Below are 27,810 nucleotides of genomic sequence, written 5' to 3'. Positions count from 1 at the left end.
CATAATGTCTAAGTACTATCTAACTACCTCTGCACTATTTATAAACATCCCCAAGAAGTATTCTTAACCACATTCAATTCAACAGTGAATCTTACGTATACTTCTAATACATTGCATATCTTCATCTTGGCATGTGCTTAAAAAAAAAAATCAGTATTGGTAAGTAAATATATACATACAGTTAAAATAATTGTCAATAGTACAATAGGGTACACAGTGAAAATAAAGTCTCCCTCCAATCCCAAACCCCCAAGAGCAGCTCAATGATAAAGCTTTAATTTCTCCCAAAAGAAAAGTATTTTGGCAACATACTTAAAACCAAAGCTTAAGAATTTGATATTTTAAGCCAAACTGCTAAGCAGAACATAACATATAATAAGGGGTTAGGTGAATTACACTATCTTGTTGCAAATCTCATGTGATTAAGTAACCGAAGAAAAAAATGAGACCATTTATGCTACCTAAAACTACTCACAAATGAAATGTGATCAAATAAAAACTGCCCCTAAATATGAATTCATGGTTAACATACCCACAATTCATTAAATTAGGTATTGTCATTCCACACTCCAAATTGTTAATGCCAATTTAAATACGGAACAATTCGTGCTTCTCTGGTGGCGCAGTGGCTAAGAATCCACCTGCCAGTGGGGGGGGGGGGGGACGGACACGGGTTGGATCCCTGGTCGGGGAGGATCCCACATGCCGCGGAGCAGCTGAGCCCGTGCGCTACAACTGAGCCTGCAAGCCACAGCTGCTGGGCCTGCGTGCCTGGAGCCTGTGGTCCGCGGCGGGAGAGGCCACCACGGGGCGCCCCCCCACGCTCCATGGCAGGCGAGTGGCCCCTGCTCGCTGTAGCTGGTGGGGGGGAGGGGGGGGAAGCACAGGAGCAGGGATCCAACGCAGCCAAAAATAAAAATAAATTAATTAATTAAACACTGAACAACTCAACAAATACTTCTTCCCTTCAATAAAGGGAACCCTAAAAATACAAAGTCCTGAAAAGGAAGTATTTAAAATAACACAGAATATGACACACAATTTAAAGGTCAACTTCATTTTAGTGGAGAGTAACTTTCCAGTACAATGTTTTACAAAGGGCTGAAAATGGTTACTTACTGGAGGGAAAAGAGGGACTCTAAAAAAATGTTTTAAAATAAAAAGTCACTAAGTAGAATCTTTTCATAAACTGTTGCTTTTCATTTTAAAAGAAATGTTACTTATTTCAGTGATAGGTTCTAGACAAAGTATAAAGATTTATAATATCAAATATAAAACAGAAAGAAAAAATTTTAAAATATTTGATTAATGTTTCCACTGTCTTACACATTTAAAGTCTAAATGCCACTGACCCATATAAACGTGGTTCAAATTTTTTTTAAAAAAAGCTGTCAATATTTTAAATACTTGTAAGCTGGAAATCAATAACTACTATATAGATCACAAGACACAGAACTTGTTCTAATGGATAATCAGTTATCAACCAGACACATCAAAACTTAGAGAAAAATCTAATGTTCTCCTAAAAATTAAACCTAAATTAAGTAGAATTAAATGCATACCCATTAAATCCAGTGACAATTTTCAGTATCCTTTCCTTCATTTCATCAAAGGGAATATATTCGACATTAGGGTTGGGAGGACCTCTTGGTTCAGGAGCTGAAGTTCTGAAATCATCCATCACTTTCTCCAGTTTGAAAATAAAATAGCCTTTAAACTGGGACCACTGAATCCTATAAGCAAAAAATTAAAAAAATATATAATACCAGGTAGGGTCACAATTCTTGAAAAAAAGCACAAATACAGAATTTATCATGACACTAACGCTAACAAAATTAAGATCTGGAAGAGTAGTCGTGAAAATATCTTCGTTCAGTAGCCTACACCAAGCCTGATCAATCTGACTCACAAGGTCCAACTGGGTTCCATCCAATTCTCCCAAACTCCTGACCCAAACAAAACCTAAATCAGATTAAAATCTTTAAAATTAACTACCTCTGGCTGAAAGCTTATTGTCTAAGTCCCCCTCTCCACATTTTTAAAACATTATCTTGTTCTGACTCTATCTATCCCTCATAACAAACCTAACCCAGGAGGCGTTACTGCCCCCATTTAAAAGAGGCTATTGGAAATTGGTCCAACCTTACATTTATAAATTTAAGTGGACAAATGAGAATGACTCCATACCCTAAGCTCTTAACATCCAAGGTATAATGCTTATATAGACTAGTAAATGTTTCTTGTTTTTTATCTCTTAAATAGCAAAATAAACTTCAATTTCTCCTTTTGCTTTTGCTTTCAACAAAAATTTTTAGTATTTTGTCATTTAAAAGGTATATATCATAGGTTCTATCAAAGATGTAGCCTGCAATGTAAAAAAATACATAATATCCTTGTGTAATTTTCACATCTGTTCATGAACTTTTAATATAAACATCTTTTTACCCCTGCTCCCTCACATTTTACCACTAATATAAGGATATTTTGTGATACCTGCCTAAATAGCCTAAAGTCTACGAGATGCAAGAGTCAGGAATGCCAACCATTCCTCCAAACACTATAACCATGACTGGCAGCAGATAGATCTCTTACACAGGAGATGACTTAAGTGAGACAAGATTGCTAGTCTGCAACCACTCTTCCATCCCATCCAGCAACCCTACAAATTAAGGCAGCAGTTCTCAAAGTGAGGCCCAAGAGGTCAAAGCTGTTTTCATAAGAATAGAGTTGACTTTTTCACTCAGTTGACATTTGCAATGACAGTAGGTGCAAAAGCAGCAGTGGGTAAAATGGACAACACTTCAGCACAAATCAAGGCAGCAGTACCCAACCATACTAGAAGTAGTCGTTACCTTCTTTATCACCAGAGACTCACAGTTTAAAACAAAACAAAAAAACCTGTTTCACTGGAAAGTTTAATAAAACAAATTTACTAACTTAATTAAATCTGAACCTTTGAAAACACACACACCTTTTTAATATCCCATGTAACAAGATAAGAAGTATACATAAAGGACTTCTGTTGCATAACAAAACATTATGGACATCTCAAGTCACAAAAAGTTAAATACTGCTGCCGGTTGAATGAAAGCCATTTTTACTTGAAAGGAATGTCAAACAAACAATGCTTATTCAGACCAAGAGAAATTGCTAGACATTACCTCAAAAATGAACATGTGAGTCTATCACTTGAAGAAAATCAACTGCAATATTGGTGGCCACTGATAAAATTTCAACTTCAAAATAAAAAATGTAAAATCTAGAAAATGTTTGTTCTTCACTGTAAGCTTCAAAGGTTCCTGATACATTCCCAAGACATTTCAAAACCTACCACTGTTGATATAAAAAATATTGTGACACGCCCCGCCCCAAAGTACAAGCAACAAGAGAAATAAATTGAGCTGTATCAAAGTCAAAAAGCTGTGTATCAAAGGACACTATCAGCAAAGAGTGAAAAGGCAACCCACAGAATGGCAGCAACTATTTGCAAATCATCTATCTGATAAGGTTTTAATATCCAGGACATATAAAGAACTCCCACAACTCAACACCAAATAAACAGACAACTCTATTTTAAAAATGGGCAGGGGGCTTCCCTGGTGGCATAGTGGTTGAGAGTCCGCCTGCCGATGCAGGGGACATGGGTTCGTGGCCCCGGTCTGGGAAGATCCCACATGCTGCGGAGCGGCTGTGCCCGTGAGCCATGGCCGCTGAGCCTGCGTGTCCGGAGCCTGTTGCTCCGCAACGGGAGAGGCCACAGCAGTGCGAGGCCCGCGTACCCGCAAAAAAACAAAAACAAACAAACAAACAAAAAAAACGGGCAGGGCTTGCCTGGTGGCACAGTGGTTAAGGATCCGCCTGCCAATGCAGGGGACACGGGTTCGAGCCCTGGTCTGGTAAGATCCCACATGCCATGGAGCAACTAAAGCCGTGCGCCGCAACTACAGAGCCCATTTGCCACAACTGACACATCTGCACACCTAGAGCCTGTGCTCTGCAACAAGAGAAGCAACCGCAACGAGAAGCCCATGCACCGCAATGAAGAGTAGCCCCCGCTCGCCGCAACTAGAGAAAGCCCGCGCGCTGCAACGAAAAACCAACGCAACCAAAAATAAATAAATAAAAACAAATAAAAAGTAAGTAAAAATGTGCATGAATAAGCATTTCTTTAAAGATATAGAAATGGCCAAAAAGCAAATAGAAAGATGCTCAACGTAACTATTCAGGGAAATGAATATCAAAAATCACAGTAAGACGGAACTCCACATCCATCAGATTGATCGTTATCCAAAAAAACAAACCAACCAACCCCACACACAAAAAATAACAACGACTGCCTGGTAAGTATGTAGAGAAACTGAAACCCATGTGCATTGCCTGTGGGAATGTAAAATGGTGGGGTCACTGTGGAAAATAGCATGCCGGTTCCTCAAAAAAATCAAAGAATTACCATATTATCCAACAATTCCATTTCTGGACATCCAAAAGAGGTGAAAACAGAAACTCAATCACATGAAACTCACTTATACACAATGGCAGAAACTACCCAATTGTCCCTCAACAAATGAAGAGATAACCAAATTGCGGTATATACAATAGGATATAGCCTTAAAGAAGAAGAAAATTCTGACACATACTAAAACAATGATTAATCTTGAACACATTATGCTCAGTGAGATAAGCCAGACACAAAAGAACAAGTATTTTGATTCTACTTTTCAAAGGTATCCAGAATAGTCAAATTCAAAGAGACAGCAGAAAGGCATATGCCAGGGTCTTGAAGAAGAGATGGGTGAGATGTTACTGTTTAAAGGGGTACATAATTACAGAAGATCAATAAATGGCCAATAAGCACATGAAAAGATGCTTGACATTATTAGTCATTAAGGAAATGCACATCAAAACCACATGATACCATTTCACACCCACTGAAGTTGTTATAATAAAAATGACGGACAGTGCTCGCTTCAGCAGCACATATACTAAAACTGGAGCGATACAGAACAGGATTAGCATGGCCCCTGTGCAAGGATGACATGCGAATTCGTGAAGCGTTCCATATTTTTCGTGGATGGACCTAGAGACTGCCATACAGAGTGAAGTAAGTCAGAAAGAGAAAAACAAATATCGTATATTAACGCATCTATGTGGAATCTAGAAAAATGGTACAGATGAACCCGTTTGCAAGGCAGAAACAGAGACACAGATGTAGAGAACAAATGTACTGACACCAAGGGGGGGAAAGTGGGGCGGGGGGGGAGATAAACTGGGAGATTGGAATTGACATATATACACCAACATGTACAAAATAGATAACTAATAAGAACCTGGTGTATTAAAAAATGAAATACAAAACTACAGCGTTTTTTTCTGATTATAAAACTAATGAAGCTCATTGGAGATATGTCAAGCAAAACAGGAAAAATATAAAACCATCTGCAATCTCACCTCAACATGACCATCAATGATATTAAGATCCTCCAGAGAGTATTTATGAATTTTCATATGCACTACTTCTTTCATTTTATGTAAATGAAGTTTGAATTATATACTTTTTTCCACTCAACAATGTGTCGTTCACATTTCCATTTTTGAAATATACTTTCGTTATTCTAATGGCTCAGTCCACTGAACAGATGTATGACAATCTCTTACTGACATATATATATGTGTGTGGGCGTGTATTTCGTTTATCTTTCACAATTAATGAACTAAAGCCTATATTCTGGTAAACGTTCCTGTGCATACCAATTTATATTACCAATAAAGGTATATGCAAATACTTCTAAAAAGAAAATGATGGACAATAAACAAGTGTTGGGGGACTTCCCTGGTGGCGCAGTGGTTAAGAATCCGCCTGCCAATGCAGGGGACACGGGTTCGATCCCTGGTCCGGGAAGATCCCACATGCCGCGGAGCAACTAAGCCCGTGAACCACAACTACTGAGTCTGCACTCTAGAGCACGTGAGCCACAACTACTGAGCCCAAGCACTACAACTACCGAAGCCCACGCGCCTAGAGCCCAAGCTCCGCAACAAGCGAAGCCACCGCAATGAGAAGCCCGCACACCGCAACATATAGTAGCCCCCGCCCACCACAACTGGAGAAAGCCCACGCACAGCAATGAAGACCCAACGCAGCCAAAAATAAGTAAATAAATAATAAATTAAAAAACAAGTGTTGGGAAGGATGCAGGGCAACTGTTGATGGGAAATGCAAAATGGTGTTGATGGGAATGCAACCTATACATTGTTGATGGATGCAGGGCAATTGTTAATGGGAATGCAAAATGGTGCAGCCTTTTTGGAAAACAGTTTGGCTTGGCAGTTCCTCAGAAAAGAGAGTTGATGTGTGACCTGACAACTTACTCTGTTAAATGAGTGAATTATACGGTAGGTAAATTTTACTACTATTATTTTTAAAATATGGTGAGGGTGATTATCTAAAGCTATCTGCATGACTACGTTTTCCCTCCTTTCCCTAGTCTTCTTTGGGAAGGGGAATTAGAGGTTTAACAAGCAGAGGCAGCATATTATAATCTCTAACATGCCTAATATTAATTTCTGAGTAGTATACAATTGTCAATGGTTACTAAAATTTATCTTTAAATTTCACTAGACTCCCTACAGTCATTTAACTAATACTTAAACACACCAGGGGAGGGTACTGAAATAGGAGTCTTACACTTTTCATTTCTTAAATTAAGAATCTTTTTGTAGTTTTAATAATCACCCACTAAGTCATAACGTGTTTCATGAATTAGAATTTCCATATCACATGGGTTTTTTAACCTACCTTTCCACTAACTGCTTGAGAATCCACCCATGACATCCAAGCAACAGCAGCAACACATTAATGGGAACAGGGAGACAAGGGTGATAGAGACCAGGTAAAGCAAACTATGAGGAGCTTCAAAGACTCTAGGTCACCAATTCTAGGTCAGACGGTAATTAAGTCCCATAAACTGAAATGAATCATGTACAATTTGTATTTTAAGTTCCAAATGTATCAAGCACAGTTACTCTAAATCAGATCCAATAGATGCAAGTCAAATTCCTATGCCATATATAATTGAAAAAATGTTTCTATAAAATGTGAAAGATAACGCTTTTTGATGTAACACAACTGATAAAAACAAAAGCAGAAAATGCGTCCCTGAAAATTATGTAATTTGAGCACAAAAATAGTCCAAGAGTAAATCAACTAAAAATTTGGCAACAGAAATAATTTTCTTAGGAATGTACTCACAGGACAAGAAACTACAAAACAAACAAAAAAAACCTTATTTTTCACATGAAAATAAAATTATTCTAAACAGATGCTCATGAAACATAAACACGTTTTCAACTTTAAAATCAACTCCTCCACATAAAAATTTCTTCCAAAAATAAAATACATACTCAGAATTTAAATCTACTTTGCTAAAATTAACTCAAGAATTTACTGAATTTCATTACTCATTAATTTTTTTAAGTAACTTCACCTCCCTTCACTTCCTTTTCTTCTCTTTCCCTTCCATTTTTCCCTTTATGCAGTTTCTCCTCTACAAAGGCAAAACAACTCATATCACTAATAAATGCAGCCTCCTTCCAAACACCACACTGACCTTTTTCTTCCACAGGAACTCTCAAGTACTAAAACAAACGTGTTTCCCTTACAATTCTCAGGTTAAAGGTATTTTTCAGAGACTCAAGAGCCGAAAATCCATCTCTTATTTCCCAGCTAGTTCTAGAACATTTTAGTGGCCAGCAGCAACATCTTAACTTGTTGCCCCTTACAGTTCCAAATTCTATTAAGATTACTTCCCACTCAGACTAATTGCTTTCCACACAAAATCTGTGTGGGAAGCTAAGAGAAGAGAGCACAGGAGAGCCCTACACTATCTCCAAGGGAGAGCAGATACTGTACCATTTGTAAACAAAGGGGAATATGGGAAAAAAATGAATGAATGAAAACAAAAAGAGAATTAATAGGGCTGATCACTGACGCAAAGTGACAGGCTTTGAATCAGGAGACTTAAAAGTGCCACAGAATTGAGTTGTAACTATCTGACTGGAGCAAACAAAGACAAGTAAATTTAATCTGAATACTGAATTATATGAGTGATAAAGATGGGCAAAAATCAGAACACAACTGCTCACACAAAATCTTGACAACGTTTTTAAGAACTTCCTTTAAAATACAAATCACTAGCTCAGAAAACCTACAAGTGGGGTCCCAACCAAGAGAGCATTCCTTGCATAATTTCTTTTGCATAATTATACCTTTAAAATATATTATACTTTATCAATTAATTGAGCAAGCATTAAAATTTCAGTGGAACAGAGAGACCAGAAACAGACCCATACATAAATGGAAACTCAGTATATGGGAAAGGACAGATTTTTCAGCAAATAGTCTGAGAAATGACAGAGCTACTACAAAATTTTACTAGTTTAAAAATTTAAAAGATGTCTGTTCCCCCCTCTTTCTGATTATATAAATAGGACAGTCATTGGAAAAAATTACAAAACATAGAAACAATGAAAATTGTCCATAATGTGCCCAGTAATCATTACTAAAGTACATGTTTAGTGTATTTTTTCACTAATATTTATTTAAATTGGGTATCCTTGATTAATATCCCTTTGTTTCCCTACCTCATTCACTGTGGGTACTGTCACGGGACCAGTAGTCTGAAAAGTAAGATTTTTAATATATATCACATATGGTAGTACCATTATTTAATAACCACCATTTTAAAGAAAGAATTTAGGTTTGCTTCCAGCTCATTACAATTAAAAATAACTGCGTTTAATACCCCAAGAATAAACTTTGTAGGCATCTGTTTATTACCTTAGGATAAATTCCTGTAAGTGGAATTACTGAGTCAAAAGTATGAAATATAAGAACTTTTGATACATATATTCAAAAGCCCCTCAGAAATGCTGTACCACTTTATAGTGCCATCAGTATAGAAACACCTATTTTATTCCAGTATTACACGCTTTCAAAACTCTGTATATTTAATAGTAGAAAAACACTTTAATTTGCCTTTCATTCACTGCAAGTGAAACTGAGTATTTTTACCTATGTTTACTACTCACAAAACATTTCTTTTGGGTCTGAATAGGTCCTTTGCAATCCCTCATCCTGCAGTCCCTAAATTTTGGCACCACTGACACTGTAAGCCTGATAATTCTTTGTCAAAGGGGGATGTCCTGTGAACTGTAGAATGGTGAGCAGCAATCCTTGATCTCTACCCACTAGAAGTCATCAGCACCCAACCTTCAACTGCCCCCCAAATTCTGACAATAATAAATGTCTATAAATATTACCAAGTGTTTCCTGGGAGACAAAAACTATCCCCAGTTAAAAACCACTGCCTACTCCACCCCTTTAAAATTGTCTTTTTCTTAGTCTCATGTTATTACAGAAAAAGTAAAATTACTATGTAACACAAGTATGAACATAACTTTTGCGTTCTCATTTTGTACCAACTGCTGCAAAAATAAAAATTGTTTTCATATAAATGTTGAAGTGACACTAAAATATTTATCTAATTGTTCCTATGTTGAAATTATCTTTGAAATGCCATACATTTCTTTGCTCAGAAACTCACACCTGAAGACGGAATGGTACCTGCTCCAAAGCAATAAAATTATGACACAAATTCTGAAGGGAAAGTATTTGGCACTAGAAGTGAAGTTTTCAAATTAAGAGTGCTAAATATCTAATGATAATTGTACACAAAAAGGATCCAATCAGATGGAAAAGAAAGCTTCAGCAGGTAACGCTAACGTTCAGGTAATACCTTAGTGCAAACTTGGGTTTCTTCTTTGGCAAATTGTATATTCATGATAAGGACTCTAACATGTCTAAAGATTCAAGTTACACTCCTCTACTCACCCATCTCTCTCTACCAATTAAAACAAAAAGTTCAAGAAACAGTGTGTTCTAGTTAGCTTGATTTATGCTTAACTGTTAGCTAACCTTTGACCCTTTTTTGAAAATCTTTCTCAAATTTATTAACAGATCAACATGGATCCTTCCCTTCCACACAGACAGCTGAACCAAACAAGTATGAACCAAAGATAGATCTCCTCTAACAGTATGACTCAGGCTGAAGACAGCCAATTTAGAATTCAGAGGGTACTAGTTTTTTTTTAAATAGCACTAGTTTAATGGCTGCAGTGGATCTACCCTCCTCCCTGCTACTGGAGAGTCACTCTTCTCATTCCATTCACCACTGATGCTATCACTTCTTCCATAATCCATTTGATACTAATGCCAAACTGCCATCAACAGAGATGAGTCCATTCCTTTACCACCACATCTGCCAGAGCCTAGGTAGGCCATGGGCCCTTTTTTCATTCTACAAACTCACAATGTAATGTCAGTGTCAACAGCAGTTAGAAAGCACAGAAACAATGTAAGACATTGATCCTTAACAAAATTAGTTTGAAAAACAAGATACATAAACAATAAACAAATAGAAATAAAACAGCATAGACTATCAGATGCAAAGATTTCAGTGATGGTATAACAGAACGAAGAAAAAGGAGATGAAATGTAGGTTTAGAGCCATCAAGAAAAGCCTCAGGACAAAGTGGGACTTTAAAAGGTGAACCTGAAAAGCGTGAGTAGAGTATGAAAAAGGAAGTGGGAAAGTACAGGACTTAAACATAGAAGGAGTTTAATATGGGCAAATGACTTTTTCAAACTCAGCACTGTTGACAGTTAGGCTGCAGAGCTCTGTATTGTGGTAGGCTGTCCTGTGCATTGTAGGATGTTCAGCAACAACTGCGACCCCTACACTGTGATGCCAGTAATCCCCATCACAAATGGTGACAATCAAAACTGTCTCTAGAACCTGACAAATGAACCCTGGGGTTGGGGGGAAGGGAGGCTTGCTCCCAGTTGAAAAGCACTGCAATACACAATCTCTTTTGTTGAGAATTACACTGGTTCCTGAAAAACAGTAAGGCTGGCAAAATCAGAGGTGCAACACCAAACTCTCAAAATATTTGAAGAATAAAACAGCACGAATATATATATTTTAAGAGACAGAGGAGAAATTCTAAAATGTACATGAGTCATTCAAAAAATGCTCATTAGCATTAAAATCTATCTCATGAATCACTTCCAGTCGTACAGGAAAATGCGCTGTGGAGATATGATCTAGAATTTATTTTTCCTAGGGTGTAGTCTTCTGTTCATTGAGAAAGGAGAAGGAAAAAGCACAACAAACAACAGCAAAAAGTCCTTCCACCTGGACCCAGATATCAATTAATGCAGTGCAAAGCAAAGGAAGTTTTAAATACTCAAGTTTTTAAAGGAGATTGAATGAACATACATAAATGGTTTTATAATTTGTTAACGAAATATAAAATGAGTTAACACAGCAGCGGTAGCAGATTACTGTACACTTTAGTACACAGGTTTCATCCTGGAGAATCCTTTTAGAGTCTGAAGGTGAAGCTCAAAGTGTCTTTATAGTGTTTGCAATATTGGCTTTTTATAGTGTGGTATGTGTCTATTCTGTGCTATTCCATTTACAGATTATTTTTATTAGTGTTTTGAAGTATGACCCAGAGTTCTGCTACCTTACAATTACTAATAAAATATAATTATTTAGAAAGCATTTTTCTCTATCTACATACTCTCAAAACAAAGAAAAAATAATAACCACTAAAAGCATAGTATCTACTGAGAAAACAATTTGTACTCTAGTCCAAGAACTGTCTGAACATGTGAAAAATGAACACAATAACACTGAAATGGATAACCCTTCCTGAGAATCTCCATCTAGGTAAGATGAAACTAAGAAGATTAACTGGAAATTTTTTTTTCAGGGAAATGTTTTTAAAACAAGTAACTGACAAGCCCAAAGCTAACATCATGCTCAGTGGTAAATAGCTGAAAGCTTCTCCTCTAAGATTAAGAACAAGACAAGAATGTGCACTCTCACCAGTTTTACTCAACATAGTACTGGTAGTCCTAGCCACAGCAATTAGGCAAGAAAAAGAAATAAAAGGCAACCAAGTCCAAAAGAAAGAGTAAAACTATCTCTATTTGCAGGTAACATTATATTATGTATAGAAAAGTCCAAAGACACAACCAAAAGACTGTTAAATGAATTCAGTAAAGTTGCAGAATACAAACTCAAGATAGAAAACTCAAGTGTGTTTCTACACACTAATAATTCACTATTGGAAACAGAACTTAAGAAAAATATCCCATTTACAACAGCATCAAAAACAATGATATACTTAGGAATGAATTTAAGCAAGGAGGTGAAAGATCAGTACACTGAAGATTTTAAGACACTGATGAAAGAAAGTGAAGACAATTTCAAATGCAAAGATATTCCACGCTCATGGAATGGAATAATATTGTTTAAATGGCCAAATACTACCTAAAGCAATCTACAGATTCAATGCAATCCCTACCAAAATGCCAATGGCATCTTTCAGAGAAACGGAAAAAAAAAATCCTAAATTCGTATGGAACCACAAAAGACTCTGGATAGCCAAAGTAATCTTGAGAAACAAGAATAAAGATGGAGGCCTCACACAATCCGATTTCAACTATATTAACAAAGCTATAGTAATCAAAACAGTATGGTAGTGGCGTAAAAACAAACAGATCAGTGGAACAGAATAGAGGGTCCAAAAATAAACCCATGCATGAATAAATACAGTCAATTAATTTTTGGAAAAGGAACAAAGACTATACAACGGGGAAAGGATAGTCTCTTCAACTAGTGGTGCTGGGAAAACTGAATAGCCACATGCAGAAGAATGAAACTGGATCACTATCTTACACCTACACAAAAATCAACTCAAAATGGATTAAAGACTTGATCGTAAGACCCAAAACCGTAAAACTCTTAAACATGATTTTTTGGACCTGATTCTAAAAGCAAAGGCGAAAAATGCAAAAATAAAGAAATGGGACCACATCAAACTAAAAAGCTTCTGCACAGTGGAGGAAACCATCAATAAAATTAAAAGGCAACCTATGAAATGGCAGAAAATATTTGCAAAGCAGATAGCTGATAAGGTTAACATCCAAGATATACAAGGAATTCATACAACTCAATAGCAAAAAAAAACCCCAAAAACCTTATTTTTAAATGGGCAGAGGATATGAACAGAGATTTCTGCAAACAAGACATTCAAATGGCCAACAGGTACAGGAAAAAGTGCTCAACATCACTAATGCTGAACTGTACACTTAAAAATATCTATATGTCAATTATATCTCAATAAAGATAGTGGAAAATGATTAAAATGGTAATTTTTTTTTTTTTTTTTGCGGTACGCGGGCCTCTCACTGTTGCGGCCTCTCCCGTTGCGGAGCACAGGCTCCGGACGCGCAGGCTCAGCAGCAATGGCTCACGGGCCCAGCCGCTCTGTGGCATGTGGGATCTTCCCGGACCGGGGCACGAACCCGTGTCCCCTGCATCGGCAGGCGACTCTCAACCACTGCGCCACCAGGGAAGCCCGGTAAATTTTACATTATGTATGTTTCACCGCAGTAAAACAGAATATAAATTTAAATTGCCATATTTAAAAGATACTACTTTTCAAACTGAGAGAGCCTCATAAAGGCTGACAAATAGATTAGGGGTCAGACATCATAGTAAAATTGCATAATTCTGGAAACAAAAAAAAGACCCTGCAAAACTCCAGCGATACAAAACAGGTCACATACAGGGCTTCAGACTTGACAACAGTGCAGGAAGAAAGCAACAGGAAAATGCCTTTAAAATTCAAAAAAAACTCTTTTCAACCTAGAATTTTGTACTCCAACTATCCATTTAAGTAAATGGGTAGGAAAAAAAAAACATTTTCGTTGAAAGTACAAAAGAAGATGTATTTCCTATCATGCAGTCTCTCAGTCCACCAAAACAATGAAGTAAACCAAGAAAGAGAATGTGACATGCTATCAAGGAAACTAAAGACCCAAGACGAGAAAGTGAATTTCAGAATAATGATAAAGGCAGATTCCAAGAGCGGAGGAATAGGGCAGGTCTAAGAGCAACCACTCCAGAATGGAGCAGTTAAGAAGGCTCCACAAGAGATTTTTAAAAAATATAAAATTGGTAGAAGACCTAATATGTCATATTTTGCAATGAGATCTAAACAACTAAAGTTCGGGGTGGAATTAGCCATAAGTATACAGAAAATTAAATGGAAAACACAGCATTCACTAAGACAATGTGTGTAACACATGCTGAACTGACCAAAGTTTCAATGTAATTATACTGAAGACATTGGGCAATGGAAGTGAGAAGTATGTATGTATGGAGTGAAGGAGAGGAGGTAAAAAAAACTAAATCCTCACTGCAATTATTATGAAATCAATAATTAATTCTAAAAATTTAAAGAAAAAAGGGATTTTCTAAGACTGTAACTTAGAAATAGGCAGATTAACACCCATTCCCCCAAGAAAACAATGATTTTAAAGTGGTTATCTCTAGGGAATAGGGGAAAAAAAGGAAAGCATACAGAAGACTTTTTTCTGTTCCCTTTGTCTTAATAAACTCACTAAATCCTGTGCATGTAAAACTTCGATGAAAGTAAAAATCACATAGTAAAAAAAAAAAATTAAAAAGCATTGGTGCTAGAGTCTGAAAGCTTGGTTGGGTTCAAATTTTAGTTCAGCCACTTTTTCATTTGTATGACCTAAGAGAGATAACTCCAGACTCCCTTTGTTTCCCTTCTCTAAACTGGAGGTAACAGTATCTACTTCACAGAACTGCTGTGAGGATTACATTAGTGTAAGCAGACTGCTTAGCAAAGTGGCTGACACCTAGTAAGTACTCAATCAATGGCTGTTTGTCCTCAAGAAACTCAGGATGTGGAGAACATCTGAGTAATACTGCAGAAATATGCAGAGTTTTCCAGACAGCTTTCCAGGTGTAAAAATGGATTGGGACAGTGAGAAAGACCTCTTTTAGGGCATAAGATGGTTGGGCTTATCTTATATACTCTCACATAACAGATATATAACAAACTGAGGCAATCTCTCCAGCCTAAGAGCACTTCTAGAGCCTCTTTAATTATTCCCTTCTATTACAGAAAGGAGAAAATTTACCCAATATTCCTTCTTCACCCATTCACAAAATTACTTCCTTTTAAAAAGTAAACATAATACTTTAGCTAATGTAAGAATTTAGAACAGGAAAAAAAACCTACACTTCACCCAGCTTTGTCAAACCTTAGCTAGTCATATTTTTAATAGTTCTAAACTAGAAGATATTTAAATATATTGCACTTACTGCAAAAGTTCTTTGACTCTACCAGTACCTCCAATCCATTGATGCTACCACCTTTTTACTGTCCCTCACCACCTTCATTATCAAGATTAAATTATAATTAATCATTAACCATTAGTCATCCCCTTGCATACAGCTGCCCTCTCCGGCTTCACTGTACTCACAAAGTCTACTTTACTAGTAGGTTAGAATGCAATCCCCACCAAATCTGTGCCTATACAGCAGCACACATGGGCACAAACACAAAATTAAAGGAAAATGCATCACCATGCTGGCTTGTTTCAAGTACACTACCAGATTAATATTTTATTTCCCTAGTTTATCCACTTCCAGACTATTCTAGGTAACTATTTCATATCTTCTCTCTCCTCAAACCCCCACTGAGTTCTCCCTCACTCTCACAATTAATGACCTTGAATTTCCAGACTCCCACCACATTTATCCACCTACTAGTAGGCTCATGCACACCCCGAATTCCCACCTGTTATAAACTACCCATGTTCTCATCTACTTACATGCCAGATTCTCCATTTGCACACCTACTCAAGAGCATCACTTGTGTAATTCTCCCCTTGCTTCTATCAACCATATCAACTTTTTAAATCTCTAATGGATCATTTCCACTACCTTACAAATATATCTATACTTCTCCCATCTGAAAATTTTGTTCTTCCCTCCACTTACCCTCCTAGCTCCCCCATCATTTATTTGATCTCCTTTGAAGGAAAACTCCTTGAAATAGTTGTCTCCCTCCCATTATCCCTCAAACCCACTCCAAACAAGCTTTCACTCCCACCACTAAAATTAATCTGCTCTTACCAAGGTCATCAATTACCTCCATATTGCTAAATCCAATGATCATTTCTCACACCTCATCTTAACAGCATATAAAGAGTACTTCACACAGTTGATCCTTTTTCCTTAATTACTTTCTGATGCTGTCTTTTAACTTGCTGATCTTTCCTACTCATTGTCCTTTTCTGGTTTCACAAAATGCTCCATGCTGGAGTAATCCAAAGCTCAACCAATCAATTCTCTGTCTACACCTGGTGATACTGTCAAGTCTGGAGGTTTTAAATACTATTTGCCCATGAAATCTCCTGATCTCCACATTCGCCCATTCAACCACCTGCTCCACATCAAAATAGCATTCAGCATGTCCAACAGTGAACTGCTGGTCTTTCCCACAAATTGCTCCTCACACACCTTTTCCCATTTCAGGTGTGAAGAAATTCCATCCTTCTAGCTGCTATGGCAAACCGGAGTCATTCCTGACTCCATTTTTTCTCTCACACACCGCACCCTATCTTCAGGATCCTGCCAGCTGCACCTTCAAAATGTATTAAAAATGTTGACTAATTCTCACCACCTCCTACCACTTAATCCATCTCTTCAAAAACATTATTATCTTCAATAACTGCTGCTTCTAGTTTACTTTACCTAAAGTCTATTATCAGCACGGCCGTTCATACAACTCTCTTAACACTTAAGTCTGACAATGTCACTTCTCAACTCAAAACCCCACACTGTCTGCTGATTTCACTCAGAGTAGAGTCTAAAAAGTCCTTACCATGTTCCACATTGCCTACATGATTTGACCCTAATCTCCTTTAACCTCTCTGATTTCCTCTCCTTGGTCAGTATACTCCAGCCACAGTGGCCACCTTTGTTAGTCTGCAAAAAGGTGAGACACACTCCTTCTTAAGGGCCTTTACAGTGGAAGTCCTCTGCCTGGAATGCTCTTCTACTAAATATATGCATGCCCAACTTCTTGTCTCGCTCAACTGTCACCTTCAAAATGAGGCTTACTCTGACCACCTTATTTAAAAGTACAACTACCTCTTCGGGCTTCCCTGGTGGCGCAGTGGTTGAGAGTCCGCCTGCCGATGCAGGGGACACGGGTTCGTGCCCCAGTCCGGGAAGATCCCACATGCCGCGGAGCGGCTGGGCCCGTGAGCCATGGCCGCTGAGCCTGCGCGTCCGGAGCCTGTGCTCCGCAACGGGAGAGGCCACAACAGTGAGAGGCCTGTGTACAGCAAAAAAAAAAAGAAACTTTCTAATAAAACCATTTAAACTGGAAACTAAAAAGCAAAGTTGATCCAATTACATTTGTAAAGGGCTACTGGCATTTCTTTTTCACATATGCCTGAAAAATCTGATTTTAATTCCTCAGAACACAAAGGTTTGCTCAAGTATGCCATAGTTTTTCCTGATGACTTTTTTTAAAGCTACTATTAAATTCTCCTTCTTTTTTATTTTACTGAAGTATATAAATATTAAGCATATTTGGGGGCACAGAAATGGGAGTGACTTTCACTTCTTTTATGAAATACTGCACTGTTCAAATTGTTTTAAACAAGGTACCCTATCCTGATCTTATAATTAAAAAAAAAAAAAATTTAAAATACTCGGCCACATTTCTCAACACTATGCCTCACACCAATACCAAATTCAATAATTTTAAAAATTACCACATTTAGAAAACTTCATTCCATTAATGCGATTCTATAACTTGAAGTTTTTGTACAGTTCAACTACAAATGTTTCAAAAAGCAACACCTTCAAACAATCACAAACAAGAATATGATTTTATCCACAAATCCTCATACCAACAACTTTTAAAGACTACCAACTAAATATAAAAGGAATATACTTTAAAAATGTTTAAAACCTTTTCTTACTTGAAACATACCAACACTTAAATCAATCTACTTACACTGTAAACTCAGAAGCCTTTCTTTTAAAATAATTCTTCCAAACTGTCTGTACTACCCATCCAAAACACTTAAATATGCACTTTTCCTAAACCTTCAAAGAACTAACAACACTGTATTAATCAAATCTAAATCTGGAGAAACTGTAAGACTCTCCATTATTTTAAGAGAACTAGGACACTACTGACGTTTGAAAGACATTCAGTTTCAAAGACATAAAAATGTGGAAAAAACACACGCTGATGAGGAATATTTACAAAAAATTAATTTTAAACCGTCTTTCTGGGTAGCAAAGAGATTCTAGGATTAAACTGTTAATAAAATTTGTAATTATGTCAAAATTTTGAGGTATATCTGGAATTTATATACATAGCATAAAAAAATTCAAAAAGCAAAATCTTAAAGCAATTTCAATTTTATTCCCATCTAATCTACCCAAGCTCTACTGCACTTCACACATTATTAAGCTAGTATTACTTGGCACTGAAGCTTTCACCTCCCCACCCAAAACTTAAAAATAGAAATGTATATCAAAAATGATAATTACTGATATCAGATTACTCTTACAGCATATGCTGACTTAAAGAGCAACTGAAAAAAGTTACTCTCTTGAGGAACTACACATTTAAGTTTCCCCAGTCCTAATTTTAAAGATAAACTTAACACATAGTTGATACTGGCAAATACTGATAAAAGCAGTGAGCAAAATATTAAATGAAATATAACACTTTTAAAATAATAAACACTGTAACGGACTGTGGTTTGTGTGCTCACCAGTGCATCCCAAGGTACCTAGCACCATACCCAGTATAGAATATATGCTCAATAATCATTTGTTGCCATCTCAAAAAAGATTTGAAGGAATTTAAGCAAACTTGATACACAGAAATTACACAAAAACTAACTTGAAGAACAGTATATAACAAGGCCAGAAAACTTCACACCAGCATTTTTTACATAAAATGTCACATAATATGCATTTACTATCACACACTATGCATTCAATAAATCCCAGCCCCTTTTCCTTCCACTTTCTAACAGTGTACACCTAAAATGTTTACTTCATAAAACTCAATTAACATCAAAACTTTTAAGAATACATCTGCATAAAACAATCCATATCTGAATGTAATCAGTAAAAATAAAAAGACATACAAATCACTGACGAATGTTACGGACTGTGTTTGTATCCACCCAAATTTCTTATGTTGAAGGCCCTAACCCAGTGTGATAGCATTTGAGGATAAGGCCTTTGGGAGACAATTAGGTATGAGTGAGGTCCTGAGAGTAACACCCTCCTAATGGGACTACTACTTTCAGTAGAAAAAGTGGGGGGTTTGGAGGGCAGGCAGGAGAGCAGTCCCTCAGGCCCCATCCCCTCCATGTGTGGCCACAAAAAGAAGGTGACCTTGGGCAAGCCGGGAAGAGTTCTCACCAGAATCCAACCATGCCAGCACTGTGAGCTCAGACTTCCAGCCTCCATAACTGTAAGAAGAAAATTTCTGTTGTTTGAGCCACCCAGTCTACGGTATTTTCCGACAGTAGCCCAAGCTAAGACAGCAAGTCTACTACTTTGAAGGAACAGTGACATATGATACAGAAGCATATAATGATCAAAAAACAAATTATGGCCTCTAAGGGCCTAGCTTGGTAGAAGAAATAATACTTATATTAAAGTACCCATACAGGGACTTCCCTGGTGGCGCAGCAGTTACGAATCCGCCTGCGGGGGCTTCCCTGGTGGCGCAGTGGTTGAGAGTCCGCCTGCCGATGCAGGGGACACGGGTTCGTGCCTCGGTCCGGGAAGATCCCACATACTGCGGAGTGGCTGGGCCCGTGAGCCATGGCCGCTGAGCCTGCGCGTCCGGAGCCTGTGCTCCGCGGCGGGAGGGGCCACAGGAGTGAGAGGCCCGCGTACCGCAAAAAAAGAAAAAAAAAAGAATCCGCCTGCCAATGCAGGGGACACGAGTTCAATCCCCGGTCCGGGCAGATCCCACATGCACAGAGCAACTAATCCCGTGCGCCACAACTACTGAGTCTGCGCTCTAGAGCTAGCGACCCACAACTATGGAGCCCGCATGCTGCAACTACTGAAGCCCATGTGCCTAGAGCCCGTGCTCCGCAACAAGAGAAGCCACCACAATGAGAAGCCCATGCACCGCAACGAAGAGTAGCCCCCACTTGCCGCAACTAAAGCCCACGCACAGCAACGAAGACCCAACGTGGCCAAAAATAAATAAATAAATAAATTTACTTTAAAAAAAAAGCCAATTGATGAAACCATTAAAAAAAAGGTACCCATACAGAGTAGAAAATGGTAAAATGCAGACTTTAGAAAGGCAAGATTACTATCTTGTTTTAAAATCTAGGGAGGCGTAAAAACAAGCAAAACTGACAAAGGATAAATAGAATCTGGACACAGGAAAAAAAGGGAAGAGAGAAAGCAAGCAAACTCAGAATTTTCACACATACACAAAGCTCAAAATTCTGATACCAATAATATTTTCTATTTTTTTCTAAAGAAAAGAATATTTCTTTAATAGATGAAGACAAGATTCTTATTTTTCTCCCATTTAGATATTTAATCCAGCTCCTAACTTTGCGATACGTTTTGAGCGAGGCAATTTCAGCGTGCTCAAAGCCTACAGAACCACAAGTGGAAACAGACTAACAGAAAATATGATCAATGTCAATGCATGTCATAAATATGGTAGTTTCTATGGAGAAAAGGAAATCCAAGAGAGCTTCTCAGGAGATCTGTATGTATTTGAATGGAGCTGTCTGAACAGTCTTAAAAGACAAGTTGAAGTTATCCCATGAGGAAGAATGTCAGAGGCAACAAACAGAAAGATGCTATTAGAGGGACTTCCCTGGTGGCGCAGTGGTTGGCAGTCCGCCTGCTAATGCAGGGGACACGGGTTTGGGCCCTGGTCCGGGAGGATCCCACGTGCCGGGGAGCAGCTGAGCCCTTTCGCCACAACTACTGAAGTGCGGGAGCCTAGAGCCCCTGCTCCACAACAGGGACAGGCCACTGTGGTGAGAGGTCCGCGCACCGCAGCGAGGGGTGGCCCCCGCTCGCCTCAGCTAGAAAGGGTCTGCGTGCAGCAACGAGGACCCAATGCAGCCAAAAATAAATAAATAAATAATTTTTTAAAAAAACCAGATGCTATTAGAATTTAATACTAGCAAAACAGAGCACTGCATACTCAGTGAACTGCAGGTCACTTGGCAAAGTTACATACAGTGGCAAGAGACAAATTGGAGAGGTAAAAAAAGCCCAGATCAAGAAACCAGTATAAAGAATAAAACAGTATTTGCCTAACTAATAGGATAAAAGCATAAGAATGAATGATACAAACTAGTAATGCTATACAAGGGAGAATTCAAAGGAAACAGGGACAATACATCCTAGTTAGAACAGTCCTAGCCTACACCTGGTGTTCTGCCCAGTTTGCCATGTGTATCATATTTAATGAAGTATTATTAATAATTACATTAGGGACTTCCCTGGTGGCGCAGCGGCTAAGAATCTGCCTGCCGATGCAGGGGACACGGGTTCGAGCCCTCTTCTGTGAAGATCCCACATGCCGCAGAGCACCTAAGCCCGTGTGCCACAACTACTGAGCCCACGTGCCTAGAGCCCGCGCTCCACAGCAAGAGAGGCCACCGCAATGAGAGGCCCCCGCAACACACCTAAGAGTGGCCCCCGCTCCCTGCAACTAGAGAGGGCCCGTGTGCAGCAATGAAGACCCAATCCAGCCAAAATAAATAAATAAAATAAATTTTAAAAAAATAATAATTACATTAAAATATGCAGGTTTGGTAGACCTCTCTACTTTGTACTTCCAATTTCTCTCACCTTGTCAGACTGTTTGAAATGCATGAGTAATGAAGAAAGTCCTCACTTTAACACAGTTAAATCTGAAAAATGACAGAAATCTTTCTCACCTGTTCCAGGCTCAATTTAACCCTTCCCTTTCAAAGACAGTATGCAGGGGGTGGCTATGGCAGCTAACTCCTTTGGAGGTGGGAGAAGTGGTCAACACTGCTGCCACTAATGTCCCATTGGTGTACTGGCCACTTGTGTAGTAGTCTGTGACTTTGTGAGATACACATAGCTGCCAGGCTATCAGTCAGCAGAGTTCATGGGTAATTACAGATTAGGTATATGCAGAGCAGTTAATTAAGACACAAAGCTAGCAATCCACCAATGAAGTGAGAAATTCAAGGTTCTCTTTCTCCCCTACACATATAAGAATGGTCCAATGAAGCTAGCTAATGGATATATTTGTGCAGTAATAAGAACTATGTGCAAATCAAAACTACAGTGAGATATCATCTCACAACGGTCAGAATGGCCATCATCAAAAAATCTAGAAACAATAAATGCTGGAGAGGGTGTGGAGAAAAGGGAACACTCTTGCACTTTTGGTGGGAATGTAAATTGATACAGCCACTATGGAGAACAGTATGGAGGGTCCTTAAAAAAACTAAAAATAGAACTACCATGTGACCCAGCAATCCCACTACTGGGCATATACCCTGAGGAAACCATAATTCAAAAAGAGTCATGTACCAAAATGTTCACTGCAGCTCTATTTACAGTAGCCAGGACATGGAAGCAACCTAAGTGTCCATCGACAGATGAATGGATAAAGAAGATGTGGCACATATATACAATGGAATATTACTCAGCCATAAAAAGAAACGTTATTGAGTTATTTGTAGTGAGGTGGATGGACCTAGAGTCTGTCATACAGAGTGAAGTAAGTCAGAAAGAGAAAAACAAATACCGTATGCTAACACATATGTATGGAATCTAAGAGAAAAAAAAAGGTCATGAAGAACCTAGGGGCAAGATGGGAATAAAGACACAGATCTACTAGAGAATGGACTTGAGGATATGGGGAGGGGGAAGGGTAAGCTGTGACAAAGAGAGAGAGTGGCGTGGACATATATATACTACCAAACGTAAAAGAGATAGCTAGTGGGAAGCAGCCGCATAGCACAGGGAGATCAGCTCTGTGCTTTGTGACCACCTAGCGGGGTGGGATAAGGAGGGTGGGATAGGGAGGGTGGGAGGGAGGGAGACGCAAGAGGGAAGAGATATGGGAACATATGTATAACTGATTCACTTTGTTATAAAGCAGAAACACACCACTGTAAAGCAATTATACTCCAATAAAGATGTTAAAAAAAAAAAAAAGGAACTATGCATACTGCTGTCTGCTCCCAGATCCTAACAGAGCTCCTAAAACCCTTGAAAATAAAGGTGCTAAGAGAATCTTCTGTTGTAATATTTAGTCTCTGGCCCCAGTTCCTGACACAGAGCTACTAAATCCCTTGGAATTTCCTGGGTGATAGAAATGTCTTTTATTCTAACGAGGCAACTCTGACTCTTGGTAGGCTCCTAGATGGGGGCTGGTCACCAGAAAGATGGAGTCATGATTAGAAGCTTGGAACTTTCAACCGCACTTCCCACTGTCATTCTTTGGAGAGGGGCTAAAAGTAGAATTAATCATCGATTATGCCCACCTGATGAAGCCTCCATAGACATCTATCAACTATGGGGATCAGAGAGGTTCTGGGTTGGTGAGCAAGAATGTATCCACCTGCCGGCAGGGTGGTGCACCCAAACTCCACAGGCATCTGTGCTCACGACCCCTCTGGACCTCCCCCTATGTATCTCTTCATCTGGCTACTCCTTCATAACCTTTAACATCCTGTGCAATATTAATAAACGAATAATCTAGATAGTAAACTTCCTGAGTTTTGCGAGCCACTCTAGCAAATTAACAGAACCTGAGGAAGGGGTCACAGAAACCTCTAATTTTTAGCCTGCTGGTCAGAAACACAGGTATAACAGCCTGGACTTCTGACTGGTGTCTGAAGGGGGTAGGTAGGTGGCAGTATTGTGGGACTAAGCCCTTAACATGTGAGATCTGATGCTAACTCCAAGTAGAAAATGGCACTACTGAATTGTCGGAGACTCAGGTGGTATCACAGAATTGCCACATATCTAACGTCAAAAGCGTTGTCAGTATGACCAGCAAGGAGAAAGAGTTCTAGACAATATCTGATTAGATAAAAGGCAAAACATTTGGAACTTTCATCTTAACTGAAAGTCAGGAAAGACAACACTTTAATTAAACTATTAAATCTTCAATAAGTAGTATTTATTTCCCAAAATCAGACTTTTCTAAGTTTGTCAAATAGAAGCCTGAAAGGTATCAATAAAACTAGAAGCCTTGATTAAAGACCTTGATGGTCTTATAATACCCATCACTATTTTTATTTCACAGGTCACAGAACAAAACTATTAGACACTTTTTAAAGCTTAACGTATGCTTTTTCCTATGAAGCAGAATCTTTCAACCTCAGCACTGAGATTCTGGGTCTGATAACGCTTTGTTGTTGGGTGTTACCCTGTGCAATGTAGCATTCTTGGCTTCACACTATATGCCAGTTGCGTCCCACACTTGTAACAACCAAAAACGTCTCCAGATGTTGTCACCCCTGGTTGAGAACCACTGTTAAGAATTATTGAAACAGAAAGTGAAATAAATATTACAGAATTAAATGCAAGTTTGAAGAAAAATCCCACATCTCAAAAATCTCACACATCTTCAATTACTTTTACTTAGACACCATTAGTATTTTACGTACATTTAAATAAAAGTATGTATTTATTCAAAACTAATTTTAAGATAGTAGGAAACAATCTTAAGATACGTCCCTTTTTTGGGGTAGTATTTTCATTTCTTCTGCTTGACTAGGACTTTATGACACTTTTGAGATCTCAGCGTGTTCTCAGTATTCAGCCAACCTAAGGACAGAATGTAGTTTTGTTTTTTTTCTCTCAAACTAACTGGTTGTTTTGGCCTATTTACAAATAAATAGACCAGGACCACATATGGGGGGGGTGCGGGGGGGGGGATTTACCAGGACAAAATTTCAAATACAGTCATAAAAATGAAAGACATTGCTCATACTTTGTATTTGAAGTTTCTTTAACTGATAAATATGCCTACCTGTCTTTGGAATGTGAATAAAAAGACAGATACATGCCAGAAATAACAATTCAACCCACCCATGATAACAAAGACTATCTTTTGCTATAATGTCTAGACCATCCTTTTTAAACAACTTGCTGCTTGAGACTGTCTTTTTCTTTTTAGAATGAGAATTTTTTTTTAATTTTATTTTATTTTTGGCTGCGTTGGGTCTTTGTTGCTGTGCGCGGGCTTCTCATTGTGGTGGCTTCTCTTGTTGCGGAGCACGGGCTCTAGGCACACGGGCTCAGTAGTTTCGGCTTGCAGGCTTACTCGCTCCGCAGCATGTGGGATCTTCCCGGACCAGGGATCGAACCTGTGTTCCCTGCACTGGCAGGTGAATTCTTAACCACTGTGCCACCAGTGAAGTCCTTGAGACTGTCTTAAACTCAAATTACTCCTAACACAACAAAAGTATAACTTATTTAGAAGTTAACTTTATCAAGGTACTCTATTATTTTATCAATAAAAATCTAGCAAAAAAAATTAAGGAACAAATCATAGCTTAATAAATGAGGGAGACAGAAAACTACAAATAGCAATAAACAAATGGAAAGATGCTGGCATAAAATTTAAAAAAGCAAATTAAAATGAGATACCATTTTTCATCTATCTGATTTTCAGACTTAAAAGCCTAATAATGTTCAGTACTGATACTGGACAGGTAACTTTGATACACTGTTTCTATAGGCATATGTTGAAACAAAAAGATTTCTGAAGGCCAGATAATAATGCACATAAAGTCCAACCCATAAATCCCATTCACGCATCTGTGCCAACATAATTATGCTCACTTAAGCAGTTTTAACTGTAAACAATCTTTAAGACCATCAAAGTGGACAGCTTAAATGAATTACAATACAGACAAAATGCAACCCAAAAAATGATGTGCTTCAATAAGACATACACAAATTGCAGAAGTATGATACAATATTTTTTAAAAGAATTAACATATATACACATATATGCATAGAAAAATTCTATTAAGAATATACATGAAACAGGTTAACAACAGTCTAGTTTGATTTTTCTTTTTTCCTGTGAGCACTTTGTAATAAAAAACTTTTAAAACTAGACAGGCTTATCTAAAGGAGTATTAATTTCCATAATCTTTGTACATGAGTTTCTTCATATTATGGGCACAATAATAATTATTTAATTTATATGATCCACTAAACTCAAAATGCAGTTATTCTCACCAAACTTCTTGTTAACCAATATGGAGATGTGAATTTTAAAAGCATATATATGATATTCTCCATATTTAAGATACTTTCAGAAACACTGAAAGTTCTACATTTATATTTACCACCTGTCCATATACTCACCTAATATCAATATTTTGGAATTTTTTAAAGTGGCCAAATCCTAGCTGTGGCATTCACTTCTGCCATATGCTAGAGCAACTAAGATAGCAAAATCAAATGCCACAGACAATATTTACAAGAAAAGTGGATGACAAGGTAACAAGGTATTATCCCCATGAACCCTCTAGTATGAACAGTTAGGACAAGATTAGAGAGGTATTAGTAGCTATACAGGAGCAAGAGAAAGACAACTTGTCTTACAACAGATTAACAGGAAAACCCAGGGTTCACCAACAGTCTTCACTGGGGAAAAAAGAAAACCAGGCCACATTCTATCCACATTTCAGATTACTCCTTGCAGAAATACTCTTAATGTGCAAAGGCCCTAGAAAAGGCAGACTAGTCTCCACTTAAAGAACCACTTTGAGAAAAAAAATACCCACAATCTCAAAAGTTACCCTGGAGTCCTCATGAATAATACCCCTAAAATAAGACCAGAATAAAACTATCTCCAGAAATATTAAATTCACTTTAGCACAAACAATTCTGAATAGAAATATTTTGTTGTTAATAAAAAAGCTACCTCACCCGCCTTCCCAGCAGTACACAACAGTGCAAAAATTACAAATACACCTGTAAGACCTCTTACATATCTCAAATTTCAAATCCTTCTATAATATGTAGTTTCTCGTTTCATCACCTGTAAATATTATCACATATCTCCCAATACTGCAAAGGTAAGATTTGGGGGTGACAGAATAACAAATCCAAGATGCATGTATTAAAGAGGCTCACACATTCTACCTAAAATGCATACATCAGTTCATCACCTATATGCTTCATATGTATACTGCAAAATCACAATTATTGAAAGGTTTCAGCATTGGGGGTCACCAGAAAATGATCAAAATCACAAATGTTAGGGTACATCAAGTCACCTACCCTACTGACCCTTTCAATAAATATCCCCTAACATAGTTTTTCTTAAACCACAAACCACCACACCCCACCTCCCCATACTTGCCACAATCCCTCCCCCAGGAAACCACCTGTGGTGTCAGTGCCTAGAAGGTCACATTATACCTTAGCACAAGGAAAGGAGGGGTGGCCAGGTATGTGGGATCTGGCTTAGGTAAGCAGCATGAAAGTCTTAGAATTAACAAAAATAACAGTGGTAATAGATTCCTACCAAATGCATAGCTTCAAATTATAAGTAGTTTCGTAAGGATTCTAAGATAGCTACAGTAAACAGGAAACTTGTGAGAAGACAAATGAACAAGTGACAAGTGGTATAAAGTACTGGTTATGGGAGAATCTGAAGTCAGAATGGCTGAGTTTAAATCCCAATTCTGTCACTCACCAGCTGCACAATCAAAATTATTTAAGTTCTGCAAGCCTCAGTATCCTTATTTTTAAAAAGGAAACACCTACTTCAAAGAGTAGTAGTGAAGATTAAATTAGGGTAGGCATA

At 38.0% G+C, this 27,810-nt stretch overlaps 1 protein-coding gene and 1 non-coding gene across 6 annotated transcripts in view; one reads left to right on the top strand and one right to left on the bottom strand.

Moving 5' to 3' along the window:
• The window catches only part of PPP4R2 (protein phosphatase 4 regulatory subunit 2), a 53,990-nt gene that overhangs the window by 16,146 nt on the left and 10,034 nt on the right, over positions 1–27,810 (bottom strand). The window contains exons 3-4 of one of the 5 annotated variants that reach the window (XM_089919553.1): positions 24,406–24,510; positions 1,563–1,733 (exon numbers count right to left, since the gene is read on the bottom strand). In XM_089919553.1, coding sequence (XP_089775679.1) covers positions 1,563–1,733; positions 24,406–24,510 — 276 coding nt within the window. Of the gene's footprint in view, positions 1–1,562; positions 1,734–17,105; positions 18,480–24,405; positions 24,511–27,810 lie in introns of those variants that run through there. The other 4 variants (XM_089919555.1, XM_089919552.1, XM_089919554.1 and 1 more) reach the window with 4 other exon arrangements.
• LOC115803163 (U6 spliceosomal RNA) lies at positions 4,959–5,066 on the top strand. Its single transcript, XR_004023833.1, has one exon. It is a non-coding gene; the product is annotated as a U6 spliceosomal RNA (small nuclear RNA).

This window comes from Delphinapterus leucas, chromosome 10, assembly GCF_059928025.1.
Source record: "Delphinapterus leucas isolate spDelLeu-1000000601 "Yukka" chromosome 10, BTC_Dleu_Yukka2, whole genome shotgun sequence".
In the NCBI taxonomy this organism is placed as follows: Eukaryota; Metazoa; Chordata; class Mammalia; order Artiodactyla; family Monodontidae; genus Delphinapterus; species Delphinapterus leucas.
The sequence above is the reverse complement of the archived record's forward strand: the minus strand, read 5'-3'. Positions and strand labels throughout refer to the sequence as shown.